The sequence below is a fragment of the Mustelus asterias genome, chromosome 6 (assembly GCF_964213995.1).
Source record: "Mustelus asterias chromosome 6, sMusAst1.hap1.1, whole genome shotgun sequence".
NCBI lineage: Eukaryota > Metazoa > Chordata > Chondrichthyes > Carcharhiniformes > Triakidae > Mustelus > Mustelus asterias.
This window is the reverse complement of record NC_135806.1, coordinates 117,367,661-117,391,152: the sequence shown is the minus strand read 5'-3', so window position 1 is coordinate 117,391,152 and position 23,492 is coordinate 117,367,661. Positions and strand designations below refer to the sequence as shown.

General features: G+C 40.5%; 1 protein-coding gene across 5 annotated transcripts in view; it reads left to right on the top strand.

Moving 5' to 3' along the window:
- Positions 1 to 616: 616 nt before the first annotated feature.
- srek1 (splicing regulatory glutamine/lysine-rich protein 1) overlaps positions 617 to 23,492 on the top strand; it is a 66,120-nt gene continuing 43,244 nt past the window's right edge. Inside the window, exons 1-4 of one of the 5 annotated variants that reach the window (XM_078215031.1) lie at positions 731 to 916; positions 8,366 to 8,498; positions 8,594 to 8,661; positions 17,474 to 17,607. Coding sequence is in view for 4 of the 5 variants with exons in the window: in XM_078215033.1 (XP_078071159.1) it covers positions 801 to 916; positions 17,474 to 17,607 (250 nt within the window). In the remaining variant the exon portion in view is untranslated. Of the gene's footprint in view, positions 917 to 8,365; positions 8,499 to 8,593; positions 8,662 to 15,406; positions 15,448 to 17,473; positions 17,608 to 23,492 lie in introns of those variants that run through there. The other 4 variants (XM_078215029.1, XM_078215030.1, XM_078215033.1 and 1 more) reach the window with 4 other exon arrangements.

The following is a 23,492-nucleotide window of genomic DNA, read 5'->3' as shown; positions in this document are numbered from 1 at the left end:
TATTCTATGATCCCAAGTTGAGCTTCTATCTCACCTTGTATATTTCTGAGCAGATATCCACTCCATCTGACGAAGGAGCAGCGCTCCGAAAGCTAATGGCATTTGCTGCCAAATAAACCTGGTGTTGTTAAAATTCTTACTGTCAGTCACCAGAGGGGGCGGGGCCGGCTGACTGTCAGTCACCAGCGGGGCAGAGGGGGCGGGGCCGGCTGACTGTCAGTCACCAGCGGGGCAGAGGGGGCGGGGCCGGCTGACTGTCACTCACCAGCGTCGATGGTAGTCATGATGTGGAGATGCCGGCGTTGGACTGGGGTAAGCACAGTAAGAAGTCTCACAACACCAGGTTAAAGTCCAACAGGTTTATTTGGTAGCAAATACCATAAGCTTTCGGAGCAATGCTCCTTCGTCAGATGGAGTGGTCACTGACGAAGGAGCATTGCTCCGAAAGCTTATGGTATTTGCTACCAAATAAACCTGTTGGACTTTAACCTGGTGTTGTGAGACTTCTTACTGTGCTCACCAGCGGGGCAGAGGGGGCGGGGCCAGCGGACTGTCAGTCACCAGCGGGGCAGAGGGGGCGGGGCCGGCTGACTGCCAGTCAACGGCTGCATTGCAAAGGCTGTCGGGAGACGGGCCTAGTGGGACGTTCGCGCAGCGCACACACAGAGAGAGAGAGAAAAGTGATTAAACAGCTAGAGAGAGAGAACCGATCGATCGGGTTTGTGAGAAAAAGAGAGGGAAAGAAAAAGAGAGAGACTCCCACAGAAAGAGAGCACAGCCTCCCTCGGGGACCCTCCATCATGTCCACCTCCGTGGTGCAGGTCACTAACATCTCCCCGGTGGCCAGTAGTGAGCAGCTGACCACCCTCTTCAGCTTCCTGGGAGAGATCGACGAGTTCCGCGTCTTCCCTTCCGAGTAAGTGATCGGGCTTTGGGCCGGAGGGCTGGGTGGGTGGCGGGCTGCGGTTTGGGACTCGAGCGGCGGCCGATGCGCTTTCTCTCAGCCGCCCCTCCCCCCCCCCCCGTGCCAGCGCTGCCGCCATTTTACGCCAAGCGTTGCGCAGCTTCTGCTGTTGGCGCCGAGTACCCCCCCCATCCTCACCCCCAGCCAGCAAAGCCACAGGTCCGGCCGGGAGGCAGCTGTAACTGGCACACTGGGCATGGTGGAAAACTGATCCACAGGTTCGCCTTGTGCAGCCTATCTCACCCTTGATTTTGATTTATTATTGTCACTTGTATTAGCATACAGTGAAAAGTATTGTTTTTTGCGCACTATACAGACAAAGCACACCGTTCATAGAGAAGGAAAGAAGAAGGTGCAAAATGTAGTGTTACAGCCATGGCTAGGGTGTAGAGAAAGATCAACGTAACATGAAGTAGGTCCATTCAAAAGTCTGATGGCAGCAGGGAAGAAGCTGTACTTGAGTCTATTCACTGTCTCATCTCGCTCTCTTTCCAGGCTCCTGACCTTTTAATAAAAAATAAAACCTTGGTTGAGTGAGTGGCAGTCGCCACTGATGCCCACTTGACAGGGAGGATATATGGATGCATAGTCTTTTTTAAAAATCACAATGAGTGATGGGGAATGTGTACAACTTGGGAGGTGAATTTTACCGTCTCTTACAGACCCACTAGGGCTGTGATTTGTGCCACCTCTTCCTTACCTTGTTTATAATAAAACTTGTTCCACATGCCAATCAAAATTTTTTTAAACCAACAGCAGGACCAGTACCGTCTATTTTCCCCTTGCTGGATAAAAAAGGGAGAATGCATCCCACGGTGCAAATGGTGTTCTGCTCCGTCATGTACATCATATAAAGAAAACCGCTTTATTGATTTTAAAGTTGTCCACATCTCACTCGAGAACATTGAATTAATAGGAGTGGGATATATGCCTTCTCTAGCCTGCTCTGCTAGTCAATAACTGTTCTTCAGCTTCAATTCCAACAGAGTATTTAGTCGGTGGGCATCTATGAGGCCACAAAATTGTGTACATGGAATCAAAGGTTTTGTGGTTTCATTATGGGTCCATTATGGGTCATGCTAGCCGAGAATGAAATGATTGGGCACTAAAGGTCCTGATCATCAAGGATATGGGCTCTATGGACTCTTGACGCTGAACCAGAGAATATGTAGTGAAGGCTCAGAATTTGTAACAGGGGTGTTTATATATTTCATCCCATGAGGCACTCCATGTCCACATGTAGCAAGTCCTGGGCTGATGCACATCAAGTAACTTTGTTACCCGGGTGTCGAGCAGTGAACATTTCCAACAGGAGGAATCGTACCACTTACCCTTGTCTTTCAATGGCATTGCCACTGAATCCCCCACCATCAACATCCTGAAGTTACCACTGACCAAAAGCTTAACAAGACCGACCACTTAAATAGCTGCAAGTACAGGTCAGGAGTTGTGAGCAACTCCTGTCCAAAGCTTATCCAACAACACATATAAATCACAAACTGGGAGCGTGTTGGATGATTGCAACTCCAGTAATACACAAGAAGCTTGACATACTTGAAGACAAAGCAGCCTGCACCCCATCAACCACTGGCGAGCACAGTTTTACCATTGTCAAGTTGCACTGCAGCACCTCCCAAACTCATAGCATCAGGAGGCACATGGAAACCCTGCCACCTACATGTTTCCCTTCAAGGCGCACACCATCTTGACTTGGAAATTTATCAGTATTCCTTCATTGGCCGATGCTGGTTCTGAAATTTCCAATCTCACAGTGTGTGCAAGTAGTTTCACCACACAGACTGCAGCAGTTTAAGAAGGCTGTTAACTGTGGCTTTCTTGGGCATGTACAGTAAAAGATACAAGCTAGAACACGGGCCTGTTCATGCCTCTGCTCAATACCGCACCCTGGGCCTTAGATCATTGTGTGGTCTGTATTGTACTCAGTCCCACATTAACCCTATATGTGCCAGACTCTTAAACTACACCCCGCCAATCTTTTTCAATGTATTTAGAGCGAGAACCACATTACAAGAAGAACATAATTACTCTGGAGATAGTATAGAAGAGATTTACAAGATTATTGCCAGGGCTGCAAAATTGCAGCAATGAGGAATCATAAAACCATAAGAAATAGGAATGGGAGTAGGCCATTCCGCTCTTTGAGCCTGCTCTGCCATTTAATAAGATCATGGCTGATCTGACACTCACTAAGTCCACTTTCCTGCCTTATCTCTGTAGCCCTTAATTCCCCTACTGATTAAAAACATATTGATCTCAGTCTTAAAATGTTTGAGCACTCAGCCTGTGCAGTAGTGGTTTCCAACCTTTTTAAGCACCAGATCACTTTCAGCATCAAAATGCAGCTCGAGAGCTGCTCTTAGAAATTCAACTACTAAAACCCACAAAATGTACTTATGCGTAACACTCATCTATTCTTAGTGTGACACCTGTGCTTGCACACGATCTGAGAGTGCCGTGAAGTCTGGGCCATAGTTTGAGATGGTCAATCTCATACAATCCATCAGATGGATATTTTGGACTTGAGGATTTTTCATCTGGGAAAAGGCCACCTTGCCGAGATACGTGGAGCCAAAGTAGGCCTTCACCTTGAATGCACATGATGCCAGCAAGTCTAACAACCGCACATTATCTGACAGCTCGCTGTACATCCCATCTCTTGCTTTGAGAAAGGTGACAATTTCAGGGAGCAGATCAAAAATGTCTGGAGGACATTTCCTCAACTTAACCACCTCATATTTGCATGAAGGATTTGTGTTGACAGTTTTGATAACTTGCTGCATGAGAAAAATAAATAGCTTTGCTCGCAGGTACATGGTGGTGGATAATACAGTGGTAATTGACAAATATGGGGAATTCAGGATCATTTCTGCCAAGTGTGTCAAAGCCTGTATTGACACCCAGCATTGACAGTGTACCATTAGTTGTGATTGAAACCAATTTCTTCATTGGAATGTTTTTCTCAGTCACATACCTTTCAGATTCGTTGTAGACATCCTCGCCTTTTGTCTTCTCTTCAGTGGCAAAAGAGTGTGGAAGTCCTTCTTTGTTGTCGCAGCTGGCCCGTATCCATCATGTCTACTGACTCATCAAACTGCAGTGAGAAACATTCACAGTCTAATAAGTCTTGGTGTATGTGCTGAGACACATCCTTGGACAACAATTTCACCCTTGGTTAAATCACCAAGCGGCATGCTGATGGCTGTCAGAATTTAACCTTTGTTTTTAAACTCTTTGAACAAGGTGTCAGCAGCAACCATCATAGCTTCCTTGATTCTCCATTGGTGAACAGATTTTTATGTTTTGCCAGCAGATGGCTAATGTGAAAAGATGCCTTTTGGCTAGCCTTGCCTTTAGACACAGGTTTTGAAAAGAGTGACTGCTGAGCTTGTAACATTCCCTTTAACTCCCCAACTTTTTGTCCAAGTGGCATTGTTTAAATGGAAATTTTCTTGAAGTTTTGTATGCATTGTCTTGTGATGCCGTCCCAAGTTACCTCTCTTACTCTAGGCCACACTCTACTGACAAATGAGACAAATGGTCTTGCCTTTGACATTCATAAAAAGAAATTTACTTTCCCATTCCTGGTGGAAAAGCTTCAAGTTTTTAGGTGTCCAGATCACCAACAACCTGTCTTGGTCCCCCTCCCACCCCCATTGCCAACTCTGTAGTTAAGAGAGCCCACCAACGTCTCTACTTTCTCAAAAGACTAAGGAAATTTAGCATGTCAGCTACGACCCTCACCAATGTTTACAGATGCACCATAGAAAGCATTCTTTCTGGTTGTATCATGGCTTGGAATGGCTCCTGCTCTGCCAAAGACTGCAAGAAACTACAAAAGGTCGTGAATGTAGCCCAATCCATCATGCAAACCAGTCTCCCATTCATTGAAGAAAATGCTGGAAAATCCCAGCAGATCTGGCAGCATCTGTAAGGAGAGAAAAGCTTTGACAAAGAGTCATCTGGACTCGAAATGTCAGCTCTTTTCTCTCCTTACAGATGCTGCCAGACCTGCTGAGATTTTCCAGTGTTTTCTCTTTTGGTTTCAGATTCCAACATCCGCAGTAATTTGCTTTTTGCCCATCCATTGACTCTGTCTATACTTCCCGCTGCCTCGGAAAAGCAGCCAGCATAATTAAGGACCCCATGCAGCCTGGACATACTGTCTTCCACCTTTTTCCAACGGGAAAATGATACAAAAGTCTGAGGTCACGCACCACCCGACTCAAGAACAGCTTCTTTCCTGCTGCCATCAGACATTTGAATGGACCTATCTAGCATTAAGTTGATCTTTCTCTACACCCTAGCAATGACTGTAACACTACATTCTGCACTCTCTATGAATGGTATGATTTGTCTGTATAATGCGCAAGAAACAATACTTTTCACTGCATACTAATACATGTGACAATAAATCAAATCAAATCCTCGCTCATTATTTTGCCTTCAGCTGTCCAGCTTAGTCCACGTTTTGGTGTCTGCACCTAGGCAGTCAATGAGATGATTCACTCATCATCATAAGATCTCAAGTTCTGTGCATTTTTGGCAGCAATTCAGCAGCCAATTTAGACGATCACCGTTTAAAACCTGTAGATGACAAAGCAACTATTTAGTGACCACTGCTTTACAGTATCCTGGAGTAACATTGTTACTATAGTATTATTGTCTCATCTCCCCATCAAGTCCTTGAATTTAAAGGTTCAGGCCATCTAGAGGTCTTAACCCTTCCATATCCTGTTCCCATTTCTGTCAATAGGAGTGGTTGTTGCTGTGTTTTTTCCTTTTGGTCCAGAGGTTGCAAAATTAGGAAAGCAAATTATTACTTGAATAGATGTGAGGCCTTGGTGTCCTCGTGCATCTGTCGCTGAAAGTAAGTGCAGGTACAGTAGGCAGTAAAGAAGACATATGGTATGTTGGCCTTCATAGCAAGAGTATTTGAGTTCAGGAATAGCGGTGTTTTATTGCAATTGTATAGGGCATCAGCGAGGCCATACCTGGAGTATTGTGTGCAGCTTTGGTGTCCTTATCTGAGGAAGGATGTCCATGCCATAGAGAGAGGGCAGCAAAGGTTTACCTGGCTGATTCCTGGGATGGAGGATTGTCATATGAGGAGAGGCTAAGTCGGTTAGGATTATATTCATTGAAGTTTAGAAGAGTGAGAGAGAATCTCATCGAAATTTATAAAATTCGAACAGGCTTAAACAGGATGGATTCAGAAAGGATGTTCCCGATGGTGGGGGAGTTCAGACTTAGGGGCCATGGTTTGAGGATAAGGGGTAAACCTTTTAGGACTGAGGTGAGGAGAAATCTCTTCACTCAAAGTGGTGGATCTGTAAAATTCACTACCACAGAAAATAGTTGAAGCCTAAATGTTGTGTTATTTTAAGAAGGAATCAGATATAGCTGTTGGGACCAAAAGGATCAATGGATATGGGAGGAAGGTGAGATCAGGTATTGAATTTGATGATCGGCCATGATCATAATGAATGGCGGAGTCGGCTTGAAGGGCCGAACGGCCTTCTGCTTCTATTTACGATGCATGTTGAACTGGCATCGAGGTATGTTTCCATTACTTTGTGTTGAACTACATTTGGTCGGTCTAGCTGTCTGTTGATTGGTGGTTGCTGCCACGCAAACTAATTTCTTGTCGGATGGATGAACATCGTGTTCATGTCCTGTCTCTTTTGCTTTTCCCGTCATTGTCTGAGTCATCTTGATGTCCTCTTTGGCTGAGGCGAAGCATTCTCGTGGCAAGAAGAAGGTTAAGTGGTATGCTCCCCTCTACTTATTGTTGTCAGTGATGGACAGCTGCTATAAGGTTCCAGCTGCTTGTGACTTTCACTTGCTGGCTGCAATTTTCAGCGTATGCACAATGGTTGCAGAGATGACCTGCTGTAATATGTGGGCCAGAGGTAGAGGCTTCTTGGAATGCTGAGGACTGTTCACCACTGGCTTGTGTCATGGTTACCTTCTGGGTGGTTGACTGGTCTGAGCATTGAGGGTTTTCCAGGACCTGCACCAAGAATAGACATCCCTGTTCAGCAGCTACTCTAGTAAGTTGAGTTGTCTTTGAGAGTTATCAGCGGAACTCTTGATATAAGTTTGACAACGGCATCTGGACACTCGGTTCTTTCTGTAATGTTGGTCACTGACTGCTGTTTAGACTCCTTCAGCTAATTCGCTGGATCCTCACTGTGTTTCTTAGAATTCTGTTTATCTGCTTGCGATGTCCAGGTTGCTGTTCCATACCACACATCACGTCCATCGTGTTGTTCAGGTTGGATTGGAGCTCAACAATTTAAGCAGTTTTGGTTACTCTGCATCCAAGGAATTATTCTGATTCTTTGGCAATTCCTTCTCCAGTTCTCGACATTTTTCACAATCTCAGCTAGAGAGATCTGAGTCCTGAAGTTCACCAAGTTACAGTTGAAGTTGTATCTTTATTGAGTTTATTTGTATTAATTCACCAATTAAGCATTTCAAGCGTTCTACTTACTTTGAGTGACACTTCAGTATTCTTGTCATTTTTCAATTTTCCTTATCAAACTTTTCTTTCGTACATGGAAGTTGATTCTCTCCACGGATTAATTGTTCTTCGGCAGAGTATAATTCCTCTGCACTATCCTTCAAGCTCACGTTCTGTAATTGCACTGAATTGTTTTTGTGATACCTCAAGCTCTTTTGTGAGAACTTCCACCTTTATTTGCCATTCTGTGTTCTTGATTTTCATCCCTTTGTATATCTATAATGTTTTTCCAGTGTTCCTTCCAAATGTGCATCCGTTTTCTTCAACACTGCAGTCTCTTTCTTGTACCTCTTGGCTTCTTCCTGGGATATAGAACAGTCCAGAATCTACTCTTCCAACTGCATCTTCAGTTCTTTCATTGCAGCATTAAATTAATTTTGTAATTTTCCAGAGGGAAAAACTTTGACTCGAGGGATTCTTGTAGTATATAAAGGTTTGTCAACAGCTTTTCCTTTTCGTTGAGAAGTTCAGTTACTCTGTCTTGAGTTTTCTTGTAATTTAACAAAGTCTCATTGAGATTTTTTCACTGTTCTGCCATTCTGCTGCTCAAGGCAGTCGTTATTCTGTCGTATTACTGAAGGGTTCTGTACTTTTTTCAAATTTGACCTCAAAGAACAGTTAGTTGTTTTTTTAACCATTTATTTCTTGTTCAGCTCCTGTCTTCTTGCTCTGTGTTTCAGTATATTGTTCTGTCACTACTGACAGTTCCAACTTAGCGTTTTTAAAAATTCCTCCCGTTTTTCTAGGAACATATATTGGTTCTTCAAGGAGTGCTTCAAGGTCGCAATTTCTTTGGGTGTCTTTTCTGTCTGTTGTTGTGCCTGGCTTTATGCCTGATTGTTTTCCCCCAACTGCAGCTTCGATTTGCCAATGTGGGACTATAGGTTGTTATTTCCTCCTGATAACCTTTGTGACCTCTCAGAAATAGTATGTTCAAATCTCAAACAATTTGGTTCATTGAAGACTTCAGTTTATTGTGTGTTTTGAAAGGTATGTACTCAGCTTGAATCCAAATTTGACAGTTTAGCTTTGATGCAGACATTTTCTGATTTTACTTAAACCTTTTATTACTCTGCCTGCTGCAGGGCTATGTCTTGCCATTCGTTGACAGCTGCTGGTTGTGTTGTAGAGACATGTCGGGGTCTTCAAAAAGGTATACCATTGGGATTTCTGGAAAGTGCCTGCCTCTCTGGTGCCCTCATGCGGTTTGTTCGGTCACTCTCCTTTCTGTTTCATCACTTTGCTTCTGGTTTTCTGTGCCTTTTTTTAAACCCAGCACGTTCCTCAACTTGCAGTTTTGTCGAAGCTTGGTTGAGGATTCATCAGTTCTATGCATTAGGATTATTTCTGCAAATTCACCAAAACAGTATTAAAAGTATTGATCTGGTTTCCTGATTTAAAAATTTTTTTTACTGAGATCTGACAAAATTCATTAGTTTTTTAAAAAATGTTCTCAATGATGCCACATTGGGTTTGGCCCTTGGATAAGTCCAAACTGATGTGCTGAGTTGGAATTTTGATCCATGGTCATTTCATTTTTTTTACAGTTACAGCTTTTAAGTGTTGTTGCCCTTGTAAGAATGGCTGTGCAGTAATCTTTTTTTTCTACATAATCTTAAAACTAAAAGTCTTGGTCCTTTGAGCTGTTGGACTCAATTTGGAGGCAATTTTTTTCTCTTTTTATTCTGCCAATTTTTGGTGGCCTCCACACAATGGTGATGGTATTCTTTTTGTAAAATGTTTTTTAACAGTGCAGACTTCTTTTGTACAGAAGTTTACTTTTTAAACTGTCAAGTCAGTCGAATTGATGTGTCTGCTTGTTCTTTTTACTGAGCTGGACTGTTGTGACATTCCCAAAATAAGGCTACGACCCTGAGATCAGGTTTTATCAATGGCTTTCTTTCAAACGACAATTCTGACACTGAATTATTTAATGAAGTTCTCAGGACTGGCTGCAGCCTGGAATTTTAAAAGATTTAGTTCAAGCTTGTGGATTCTGGTGACTCTGCACTCTGAAGCTGGGCAAAGGAAATTCAGTGAAGTCTTTTGCTTCAGTAAGGAATTTTAAATCTCTGCCTTCAGCTTCCAGGCTTTTTCTCTAGAATGTTTTCTGGCAATTTTTTCTGCTGTGCCTCTTTAGGAGTTTCTTTTCAGAATGCTTTGTTGAATATTTTTTCCGTCTTCCAGCATTTCAATTTGCCTCTGCATTTTGGTAAAGCTTGGGAGTTTTTATCCCATTTCTGCTACCATGTTGGGAGAGTGTTTCCATGCTTAGGTCGATACTTGCTTCTGCTCAACACCACACTGATCACTGGGTCATGTGCTTTCTCACATCACTGTGTGGGTGGTACTTACTCAGTCCTACATTAACATTATATACACAAGACCTTGGAATACAATTCCTGTAGGTCATTCCTCATTTTTATTTCTGCATCCATCATTCTTAAGAAATTAGCAACAGAATGCAAATAGGCAACTTAACATGGAGCCCAGCATTCAATTCAGACATTGATCAATGAAAGCTAATTCAAATTAATATATGATTCTCAAAAATTAGATTTGCATTAATTGGAAATGAAGTTATTAAATATAACAAGATTGAAAACCTTAAGTACAACTCTCAAGATTAATTGTCCATCTTTATCCAGCAAAGCTGTTGCAGAAAATTAAGTATCAAATTTATTTGCATGTAGGTAGGCATTGTTGCTGTACAGCAGACTGGATGTTGCTGGAAAAATTGAAAAAAACAGTTAAGTCTCCTCCAGTTAAGTCTCCACCTTCCACCAAAAAACCCTTTCAGAATGATTAGATATTTTTGTTTTGAAAGGATTGCTGGCATGGTATCATAGATATCTGTCACCCTTCTGGTAACCTCCCAAGTGACAATTGAAAGCTGGAGTGGTGGCAGCCCCCTGTATCTCAACCCTATTCACACTAAACCTGATCACCCAATTTCTTTTCCATTCTGACTGGTATTGTTAAGGTTCCCTCTCCTCTTTTCACACTTGCCATCATCAATCATATTTAAGAAGGGAGAGAGAGACAATATAGGGAACTGCAGACATGTTACCCGTACATCAGTAGTGAGGAAAATGCTAGATTCTGCCCTAAAGTATATCATAAATGAGCACTTGGATAATAATGAATTGATTTGGCATAAGCAACATGGATTTATGAATGGAAATTGTGTTTTGACAAACCTGTTGGAGTCTTTTGCAGATGTTGCTAATAAAATTGATAAAGGAGAATTGATGGACCTAGTGTACTTGGATTTTCAGAAGGCTTTGATCAAGTCCCACACAGGAGGTCGGTTAGCAAAATTAAAGCACACGGGATAGGAGGTAATATACTGACATGGATTAGGAATTGGTTAATGGGCTCAGCTGTTCACAATATAGATCAGTCACATGGATGTGAGGATCAAATGTATTATTTCCAAATTTCAAATGAGGCAGCTAGATGGGAATGTGTGTTGAGAGGAAGATACAAAGCGGCTTTGAGAGGATTTGGGCAGACTTAGTGTCTGGGCACGAACATGGCAGATGGAATATAATGTGGAAATGTGTGAGGTTAACCACTTTAGTCGGAGAAACAGATGTGCAGGGTATTTCTTAAAACGGTAAGAGATTAGAAAGTGTAGATGTTCAAAGGGACCTGGATGTTACTGGAAACTAATGTGCAGGTGCACTAAGCAAATAGTAAGGCTAGTGGTATGTTAGCCTTTAATCTCAAGAGGATTTGAGTACAGGAGTAGCTTTGCCTTGCTTCAGTTGTATAGAAGCTTGGTTAGCCTGCACCTGGAGTACTATGTGCAGTTTTGGTCCCCTCACCTAGGGAAGGATATTATTGCCATTGAGGGAGTACAATGAAAGTTTGCCAGACTTCTTCCCAGGATGGTCGTCACACTGTCTAATAAAGAGAGATTGTGGAAACTGGGCCTGTCTTGGTTTGGGGAGGCAATCTAGAACCAGAGGGCATGATTTCAAAATAAGGTAGAAGCCACTTAGGACTGAGATGAAGAGGCATTGTTTTACCCAGAGGGTTGTGAAAGTTTAGTCCACGAGTATGTTTAAAGCAAAAGTTGACAGATTTCTAAATACCGGTACTGGATGAACAGAAATTTCCTCCAATTAACCATTGAGACAACCAAAGTCATTGCCTTTGGCTGCTAACACAAACAGTATTCCTTAGTCATCAGCCCAATTTCTCTCATGGGACAGAGATCTCGGGATACAGGTTCATAGCTCCTTGAAAGTGGAGTCACAGGTGGACAGAGTGGCAAAGAGGGCATTCGGCATGCTTGGTTTCATTGGTCGGAACATTGAATACAGGAGTTGGGACGTCTTGTTGAAGTTGTACAAGACATTGGTATGGCCACACTTGGAATACTGGGTACAGCTCTGGTCACCCTATTATAGAAAGGATATTATTAAACTAGAAAGAGTGCAGAAACGATTTACTAGGATGCTACTGGGACTTGATGGTTTGAGTTATAAGGAGAGACTAGATAGACTGGGACTTTTTTCCCTGCAACGTAGAAGGCTGAGGGATGATCTTATAGAGGTCTACAAAATAATGAGGAGCATAGATCAGCTAGATAGTCAATATCTTTTCCCAAAGGTAGGGGAGTCTAAAAACTAAAAAAATGGCAGATGGAGTTTAATTTAGACAAATGCGAGGTGATGCATTTTGGTAGATTGAACCAGGGCAGGACTTACTCAGTTAATGGTAGGGCGTTGGGGAGAGTTACAGAACAAAGAGATCTAGGGGTACATGTTCATAACTTCTTGAAAATGGAGTCACAGGTGGACAGAGTGGTGAAGAAGGCATTCGGCATGCTTGGTTTCATCAGTCAGAACATTGAATACAGGAGTTGGGACGTCTTGTTAAAGTTGTACAAGACATTGGTAAGGCCACACTTGGAATACTGTGTGCAATTCTGGTCACCCTATTATAGAAAGGATATTATTAAACTAGAAAGAGTGCAGAAAAGATTTACTAGGCTGCTATCGGGACTTGATGGATTGAGTTATAAGGAGAGGCTGGATAGACTGGGACTTTTTTCTCTGGGCTGAGGGGTGACCTTATAGAGGTCTATAAAATAATGAGGGGCATAGACAAGGTAGATAGTCAATATCTTTGCCCAAAGGTAGGAGAGTCTAAAACTAGAAGGCATAGGTTTAAGGTGAGAGGGGAGAGATGCAAAAGTGTCCAGAGGGGCAATTTTTTCACACGCAGGATGGTGAGTGTCTGGAACAAGCTGCCAGAGGTAGTAGTAGAGGCGGGTACAATTGTATCTTTTAAAGAACATTTAGATAGTTACATGGGTACGATGGGTATAGAGGGATATGGGCCAAATGCGGGCAATTGGGATTAGCTTAGGGATTTTTAAAAAAAGGGCAGCATGGACAAGTTGGGCCGAAGGGCCTGTTTCCATGCTGTAAACCTCTATGACTCTAACATTAGGGCATAGGTTAAGGGGAGAGACACAAATGGGGCTAGAGAGGCAATTTCTTCACACACAGGGAGGTGAGTCTCTGGAATAAGCTGCCAGAGGTAGTAGTAGAGGCGGGTACAATGTTGTCTTTCAAAAAGCGTTTAGACAGTTACATGGGTAAGATGGTTATAGAGGGATATGGGTCAAATGCAGGCAATTGGGACTAGTTTAGGGGCTTTAAAAAAAAAGGGCAGCATGGACAAGTTGGGCCAAAGGGCCTGTTTCCATGCTGTAAACCTCTATTGACTGCCTGAGGTGATGTGGAGATACCGGTGTTGGACTGGGGTAAACACAGTAAGAAGTCTCACAACACCAGGTTAAAGTCCAACAGGTTTATTTGGTAGCAAAAGCCACTAGCTTTCGGAGCGCTGCCAGGACAGTTAGTGAGCTTTTGAAAGCCCTGGCAAGTCGTGGGGGTTACAGATAGTGTGACATGAATCCAAGATCCTGGTTGAGGCCGCCCTCATGTGCGGCAACGCCGGCATCTCCACATCATCTATACTGGCCATACCTTTAGCTCCATAAGTCAGGTTTTGACGTTTTTCCTAAACCTCTGTTTCTGCATCTCTGTCCTCCATTAAGAATTCTTTAAAAACTAGCTCTTGGTTCAAGCTTTGGATTGTTTGCCCAAAAGTCTCTTTGGCTTGGTGTAAACTTTGATCTAATTGTGCTCTTGTGGAGCTCCTTGGGATGTTTTTATTGTGTTACGGGCAATATATATATCTGCAAATATATCAGTTATATATTTAAAAGGGTTGCAGGTTGCTTTAAGAGTTGAACACGTGATCTGATGGTGATGTCATTAGGGTGTTGCCACAGGCTGTTGTTTAACTTTCAACTTGTAGTCTGTAGGGACATCTCTTTCAATAAAACCTGTTGTTAGTTGAATCTACATGTGCAAACCACATTCCTTTGTTCAAACCCACTACACCTTAGACAGAACATTACAATATCCCACAAAGTTTTGTTTTGAACCCGTGGTACATTGAAATGCACAAGTTTATTTATTTAAAATATATTATGTGGGTAGCTATGTTTTGTACCCTGATTGTAGATCAAAGGATAGGTATGTCATTTGTTAAGGAAATAATCAATAAGCATTGGGACTGACCAAAAATAATGATTAGAAGGAAGTTTAACATAAAAGGAACACAGGAATGGACACAAAAGCACAGATGCCTGGAATTTATTTGTTGTTGGTAGGGGGGGTTTCCTGGTCAGCCAGATTGACAAAAATCCATGCATAAATAGAATTTCTTCGATGTTCCACTAAACATCTAACAGCTGGTGGAAAGCACATCCTGAGTAAATTCTCAGTAAGAAAAAATAGAGGAAGTAAGCAGCTACGATGTCTAAAGAGCCCAGTATATTGTATTGTGATTTAGATGTATGTAATGGAAGTGCCTCTTGAGTTTGTTGAGGTGGTACTTGACCCATCACCCTCTCCTGACACCACAAAAAATAACTTTTTACCCAAGTAGGTTTTGATCAGTGATACTGATTCATTTTACCATCAAAAGGGTCAAGGTGGAATTTAAAGTGGCCTTTTGGAACTGGAGTTGGAGGAGCGTGGAGGTCGGAGAATCAGGAGGCAAGGCAGATGCTGGAGTTCCCTTAATCTTCCACACTCTTAAATTCTCTCAGCAATGGACAGGGTGGTGGATGGCATTCCTGCCCAAAGGCTGTTACTAGTTGGCAACCTGTGGCCCAAGGCCACATGCGGCCCTTGTGGGTTGAGTGTAGCCCAAGTGACATTTTGTTGACTGTTGCCCATGCACAGCGCTGCTTCATTCTGGTGATTTCCATCCACGTAATTGTTTTCCTATAGTATGACTGAAGTGATATTCACATAAAGCAAGGGCAAGTGAAGTAAGATGCATGCTGATTTCGCACAGCATTGACTTAAAACCATGTATTCCCTCCAAGTCCAAAGTATAAAAATGTCTTTTGTTTTTACCATTTGAAATTGAAAGCTCTATAATATATAAATGATTAAGCATTTTCAATTACTCGTTATGAAACATTCGGTGTATATTAAACGTATTTAATCTTATCCATGGGCTCATGGCGAATGAACAAGCCTGTTTTCAATCTTGAGCCACTCGTGCAGCCCACTCACTAGCCATCACTAAATTGTCCATCTAAGTGGCTAGTTGTGTCTTTTGACATTCTATGGCTGATTGCTCACTCTGTGGCCCTCAGCTGTGGAAACACCCACCTGACCTTAGCAATTGCTGCCCCTCCCATCACTTTGTCAGGCCCTGCTTACCTGTCCCAGTGACACTGATCTCACTTATCTTGATTCTAGGTTGGTGTCCGTGTTGCTGTTTGGTTGGGTGGTCATATTGCCAGTGTCACGCCAAGGGACTCAAGAACAGGTGGCCCGCTGTCAGAGCTCCTTCAACCCATTGAGTCCATGCTGGCTGTCTGCAAAGCAATCCAGTCAGTCCCAGCTATAAACCTGCAAGTTTATTTCCCTCAAGTGCCCATCTAATGTTGTACCATCTGCGAATGGGAACAGCTTTTCTTTGTCTGCCTAATATAAACTTGTCTTGATCTTGGTCACCTTCCAAATATCCCCTCGGTTTCTTTTGCTTTTCTAACCTAACCCAGCAGCTAAAATCCCTCATCCCTGGAACTATTCTGATAAATCTCCTCTACCCCTCTGAAGGACATCTTTCCTAAAGTGTGGTGACCAGATTGGACACAGTGTTCAAGCTGGGACTGAATAAAGCTTTACAAAAGTTCACTACAACATTTTTGCTTTTCCAGTTGCATTATTTACATAATTTTAGATGTGTCAATACATGTGAGAATTCCTTACACAACGTTTTGTAACTGTGATTTGAAGTTTAAATTTTTTACTGTACCTAAATACAATTGGGGTGATATCCAGTTAAGAGTAATGCAGATTGTTAAAAGATTACTGGCTCGAGTTTCTAAAGCTGTCAGTGATTCCTATTGAAGTAGGTTGCAATTTCTGCGATAGTATTAAAGGTGAAAACTGGCGTGCACTATGTAGATTCATGTGGGCTTGATTCTTAAATGAAGTAGAGGGGCCTACCACCATCCATGGAAATATATTGTAGCTTGAATCATTGGCTTCAGGAGAGGAGGGAGAGAGCTGGGTGACGTAATCAGACACTGGTCTTTTACTTTTGGGATTTGGATTCAAAGATTTGTCTGCTGGCTGCAGAGGTGCTGCATGAAATAAGTTCAGGTAATTTTGTGGAATTGTGTAATTGTATAGCCCAGAAGGAGATCATTCAGCCCCATCAGGCCTGCACCTTTTATTTTGAAATTCAATCCAGTTATTCACAGTTGCTCCCCATAATGAAAATTTTCTCTTTTAAGCTTTTGAGGGATCTTATTGAATCTGTTGCCGCCACTCAGACATTTTATTTCAAACGCTCACCACTCGTTCTGTTTTTTTTTATAAAAAGCTTTCCTTCAAGTCACATCTCTAACTTTTCCTAATCACTTTACATTTGCAGCCTCTTGAGTAAGCTTTCAGACATCGGGAACCATTTCTCTTTAATGATCTCAATCCTTCATGATTTTATACACATCTATCAAATCTCTTCTCAGTCCTCATTCAGGGAGCAATCCCTGCTCCTCCAGTCTTTCCATATAACTGCAGTTTTAATTTCTGCAGTTAAATGTATGGCCCTGGTTAGGGAAGTAGTATTTACATGCAAATCTCTTGAGAACTTCGTTGTTAAAGTGGTTTTTAAAAACTGACAAATATTTAATATAGGCTGGTAGTATGATACTCAAGCTAACAAAAACAACAACACTAATATCCCAACATTTTCTCCAGCACTCTTCTGACACTCTCCCTACTTTGTTGCATGCTTCTTCTGCTCTCCTATTCACAAGTAGTCCATCAGCTAGTTGTGGTACTTTAGTGGTTGTGTTCGTGTGTAATAATAGAGAATGAAAGTTCAAATCCTACCATGGTGTTTTGGCCAACTGGTTCACTAAATTCCTTTAAAGAAGGAAACCTCCCATCTCATCCAACTTAACCTATATATGACTCCAGTCCCACATTAACATGGTTGACTTGAATTACCCTCTCAAGTAGCGTAACCAGCCATTTGTTTGTATCAATCTACTTCAAGAAGGCATTGCACCACCATCTTTGGACAACTGGAGTCTGGCAATATATGCTGCTTTGCCAGTGAAGCCTACTTCCAGGAATTAATTTTCTAAAAAGCCACTTCAGCCTAACTCCTTAGAACACCCTGTCTCAGTGTTGCTACCTTGTTACCTCCTTTTCTGCCACTGCTTCAACTGTGTTTCCATTCCTATTTACAATTTCCCTTTCTCCTTCCTGCTAACAGTTCAGCATCTTGGAAAATGTCTTGAGATGTTTCGCTTTAGAAATGGCAATTACTGTAATTTTGAAGAATATGTTGTAGCATAAGTTAAACCTAATGAACTTATTCTGACCTTTTTCTTTTTGCAGCAATTCGCCTATCCCAGTTTCGTCAAGGGTATGTTACATTAAATATCACGATCCTGTGAGTGTTGGTGTGGCCCAGCATCTAACAAACGTGGTTTTTATAGACAGAGGCCTGATAGTTGTACCCTTCAACGAAGGTAGGTATTTAAGGCTTTGTTGCAAATCTATCAGCTCTCGGGTTGTTATTTTAATGTACATCCACTTTTTAGCAGAGGGAAAGAGTTTTCTAAGGATTCTTGATGGTGGACAGTGGTCTTCATTTAACACCGGTTACTCCATTGTCTGGAATGTTTATCACTGTGTTAAGCATTGGGCCTGTTTTGTGGATGTTTGAATATTGCATTAAAAGTACAGCTCAAAATTCATGACAGGCAAAATTGTCCCTTGAGAAGCAATGGAATTGGAATCAAATGTGAAAGGAGGCTTGGGTTAAAAATTGTACTGTGCAAAATTAGTAATTAATATGCTCCATTATTTTAATGAAAATGTTCATCTAGTCATTTTAAATGGATTAACAGATAAGTTAAGAGCAGGCAGTTGAATTTCAGCCGCACATATAAAGCATTAATTACTAATCTTGCATTGTGGTCCATCAATCATTTGTGCATATCAGTTGACTATGGTTTTTATTTTGTCCTTGAAATCTAACTAGCCTATCAATTTTAGTCTTGCTAAAAGCATTTTGCAATAGTGTGTGCCTCGGCTATTGGGCTGTGTCAAATAGCGCAAAGTTTGTGCAATGTGGCATAGGATTTGTTGCTAGGTTTATCTGCAACCAATCATATTGCAACCAGAAGCTAAATGATTAAACTAAAGTCGTTGATGTGAGGCATGACAATATATAATCTGTGTATGTATGCTTTTTTAATGCTTTGATGCCATGTATTAAGTCAATAACATTATACAAGCCATTTAATACTAAAGTATTAGTTTTTTAAAAACACTAGTTAGGGATATCCTGTGCTTTGACAAATATTAATACTAATTTTTATTAATTGGAATATGCTCAGTTTTGACCATCCTTTTTTTAAGCAAGCAAGAAAGTAACAGCATGAAGTATAGACAAAAAACATTGACCTGTTTTTTACAGCAGTACTGCAAGGGCAGTGCTTGCCGCTGGCCTAACTATTTATTTAGTGTGTGCGTAGTCATAGAGCCCAGCAATCACCTTGTTAGTGGCTAGTTAGAATTCTTTAAACCCACCTTCAAGGTTAGCCAATGGGTACTCCTCAACAAAATGAGTCATTGTTAGGCTTGCACCACAGTTGCAGTCTGGATGGTCTTGCCATCTTCACTGATGTTGGGTGGCTTCTCAGAGGACTTAGCCAGTCCAGAAATGGTTTAGAAGGGCCCACTATCGCTGTGCAAGATTGAAGCTGGGTGGATGAGCAGTGGGGTCTACGATGAGTGGTTTCTGGTTAATGTTTTCTCCAGTCAATGCTCCTTAAATAAAAGCTGTCCACAAAAATTTAGTGGGCTCCATAGGGTTGATTTTCTCTATTCCAGTGCGACTTTTAATCAGGTGTAGTCTTTTTGACGTTCAGCAACAGTGAAATCGTCAAGCGATCTAATCAGCTAGAAAAATTCTGACAGGAAACCAAGAAGTAAAAAGCCTGAATAGTTCATTTAAAAAAATCATTTTACAGAAAGTTTTTAAAAAAATCATTTTACAGAAAGTGAAATAAATGTTGTGACATAACCATGAAATTAGGGTAGAAAATAAAATATTATAAAAAATGGTAGAAAAGCTCAATTATGTCTCATTCAACAAAGCTGAACATTTCCAATGTTTTATTTACAGCAAGAATAGTGTGCAAAAAGTTAAGGTTGTTGTCAAATTACCATTTGTATTTATTGCACCTGTGAAGACTGCAACAATGCAAATTGTGGATGAACAGGGTTTAATTGACAGCAACCTTTGCATTGAACAATGCATGTACAGACTCTCAGTTGCTGTCAGCTTTACACAATATGATAGTAACACTGATAGTTACAGCATTGTTATTGCTGCATATTCTGGATCAATATCTTAATTTTGGCCCAGTAAACCAAAAGATGGGTTTTGAAACAAATCTTTAGATTTAATTTTTTCATTTGATTTATTCTGAGTAAATATTTTTAAGGCTAGTCAGTGGTCATTGTATTCTTGAAAGTACTATGAAGCTGATACTGTGCTCCCAGCTGCCAGGGTTGACACAGCATTGTGGCCGTGCTTTCTAACAATGCTGTAACTATCAGTGTTACTATCATATTGTGTAAAGCTGACAGCAACTGAGAGTCTGTACATGCATTGTTCAATGCAAAGGTTGTGGACACACGAGACCACAGAATTATAAGGTACCGATATTAAAGAAAATACCAACCAAGATATTATAAAGATATACATTTTATTCTATCCCTCAGAGTATTATGAATAAAAAAATTAACATACTTCCATACTAACATTTTAAGTTTTAAAGCTAATAGGTCTTACTGACTGAAGAAATGCAGAAGCTAGCCATAGACAGGATTTAAGTTTACTGTCGGAAGTTTTAGTGTCCTACTGAAATTCAGTAACTTGTTTCAACTGTTTTGTTCCATACTGATTTCATCGTGTAAAACCTAAATGTAATTGAATCTGTCACAAAAATTTCCAGTCCACACCAGAATTTATAATATTTGATCTCATTCACACATCTTTTTAAAATGCGATTCACCGGTCTGATAAACATTTTAAGGGTTTGAAAGTATATTCTCTGGAGATACTTTATAATATACATAATAACGTTGGGTAACTAATAATGTAGTGCTGTTCTACCAAAGAGAACTGAGAAAGATGTCATGGCAGATAAAGTTTGACTTTAAAATGATTATTTGAACATTAAACAAAGCTTAGAGTAATGGTCTGATTCTTGCTATATTTCTTATTTGAAATTTGTGCTTTGGCCTTTACAAATTAAAATTTATATTTTGTGACTTTATGTGCCATTTCAATAATGATAATGGAATTTGCAATCTTGTAGGAGCAAACCAAGATTTTTGCTCAGTGTACAGACATTTAAAAAACTTGAATCTGTGCAGTATCAAGTCATGTGAGCCATTTTTTAATTCCTTTAATTTATGTTGGCAACTGTTCCATTCCAATTCCAAAAGCTGGTTTAGTATTAATGGGATTATTAAGTACAAGTGGCTGCATTATCTCATATATGAGCCAAAACAGTGGCTGGTTCTTTTCCTGCAGGTATATCATGTTTTCAAGTAATTTGAAATATGTCCTAATTAATTTAAGATTTTTCTTTATTAACCATATTTAATGGTCGATGGAATCCCAGTACCAATATTAATTTGGTTTTGTATGTTTTCTCTGTGATGTGTGTGCATTAGTAGATGACTAGACTGGCGAAGGCAGACCTGTGCACTTGCCTACTGTAGGCATTGTTTGCCATGCCACTAATGCTGACACCAAGCAAAACCTTCACGGGGGGAATAATGACTGGAGACTGCCCGTCGACACCTTCCAAGATGGATACCCTGTCTTTATTTTTTTATTTGTCCCTTGTATACATCTTCTCTTTAAGCATTTTAACCTTTCTGTTTTTGTACTGTGTTGTTTATAAATGTTCTCTAACGAAGATACTGTTTAATAAATCAGTTCCTGATGTGCGTGTCTGTGTGTGTGTATGTGTGTGTGTGTGTATGTATGTATTGGGGAGTGGAGTTCTTTTTAGATGTAGTAGTTTATAATTATATCATTTTGTTTTAAGATGCTAAGATAAATTTATTCTGTTGTTACTTGATATTATAATATGATGCGAAACCTTATGTTTAAAGCCATTAGAGTTTGTTTTCAACAATTATTTGAGAGCTTTTTGGATGAGACTGAAATTTCAATTGATATATAAAGTGATTCTTTGACTGGTTCCATCACGTTTTCTGTGGTTGCTACAGTGAAATCTCTTTTTCTATTTTAGTAAATGATAGCTATATGTTAATGAGAAGCATTTTTGGAAGCAATGTTATTACATTATATAGATAATGAGTTGTGGCTATAGTGGAAAAAAACTCTGTTTTATACCACACATGACTTTACAGACTGGCATCAGACATTTTTACTAAATGATTAAAAAACAGTGGTGCTTTAATGTGCAGTATTTTAACCAAATTGTCTACAGTAATTAATATAATGCAAACCTGATTTTCCCCTGTATTCTGTGTAGTGACACTAGCACTTGTGTGCATTTAAAAGTCTCTGGAAGTAATTATTTCTGCCACCCCCCACCATTATTAAAATAAGTTCATTGTGTGGTACAAAACAGAGCATGCATTTGATCACATGAAAGTGCAGCGTACTGCATGACCTTCACCATTTTGCCCCTGAGATTTTTAATTTGGCCGTCAGTGATTTCAGGTATTAATTGAATGTCAAAACACTTCAAAGTTTTTGGGTGTAAAAGCCAGTGATATATCCTTTATAAAGTAATACTTTATATTGTCCTCAAATATAGCACGTGTTTGGACACACTTGTTCTGTTTGCCTGAAACTGCATTTCTATTTTTTAACCTAAGTTTTGGCATTTTTTTCCAATCCGTAGGTGATGACTTGTGTTACTGTACAGTTTGCTTGGGTGCCAATAGCTCTTTAGCTCTTTACTCAGAAGCATTTTTAGGTGTGCGCTCTGACAACAAACATCGCTTGGTTAATAAAAGCAGAAATTACTGGAAATATTGAGCAGGAGAGGCAACATCTGTGAAGAAAGCAACAGAGTTAATGTTTCAGATTGATAACCTTTCATTAGTATTGCCAGTTGTCTTTTGAACTATGGGGCAAAAGTAACCAGCAGGGCTGAATTTTATCCTCGCTCAGTATCCACATTTACGATTTCAAGCACAGACCACAGTGATCGAAAATGTGAACCCTAACTAATTTTCTTCACTATTTAAAGCTTATAGTCTTTCCATTCCCTTGTTCTGGCCTATCTATGGTGAGCACAAACTGGAGATTAAACCTGGGACCTTCCAATTCTGCATGACTACCAAATCACATGGTGCATTTGTTCACTCAGTTGTTGCTTTTACTGATTGTTTTTAGTAAGTAAAGTTAGGTTGAACTAATATTTTTTTTAAATTGTTTTAAACTTCTGAGCTAATAATTTCAGCAATAACCACAAGATACATTTTCAGAGATAGTGATTTAATACAAAAACTGGAGCCTGAGTATATTTGGTAGTTAACTTCTATGTCTTGTTCACTGAAATTCATACATGTTGTTGCTGCTCACAGTACGTCTGGAAGCTAAAGTTGGCATCAATAATTTGCTGCGTTTTTTATGCAGGAACGTATGGCAAAGGCCAGCTGGTCTTGTCTAGTCTGATGCATTCAGATATGGTAAAGCCTTCATGTACTATCCACTCAGCTGCAACCACCCTTAGACAATTCTCTGGGCAAGAAACAATAAACTTGGACAAATCTATGGAAAATTCTGGCAAATTCTTCCCAGGCCTCCAAAGGCACAAGGGTTGTTATAGATGACTGGTATCTGAGTTAAAGTGAAATCTTAAAACATATTCTGAAGATTTTACTATCACTACTGTCAAGTAGCACTCACATTAAGAAATACTTGAATGTAAAAAGTCATGACAGAGTCATGACAAGCTTGTTGTTGTCGCCCTTGATTTTCAGCACTGGGGAACAAAAACATCACCATGTTGTGATGCTGTGAGCAACAAAACCACAGGTCTTGATATTAACTTCTATTATAAGGTGGAGCAGATTGGGTAGGGGATTAAACTGGCATGACCTAACCCTCTGTGCATGTGCCCACTGCACTTTTAAGCTGGTGGTATCCTTGACATTTTATGATGAGATGGAACACTTCATTAACCATAGACCATAAGACATAGGATCAGAAATAGGACATTTGGCCCATCAAATCTGCTGCACCATTCAGTGAGATCATATGGTCTGATATGATAATATTTAAGTTGGACTCCAAGGATGCAGTTGGGAGCCCAATTTAAAATTGACAGGTGCTGAGTGGGTTTCA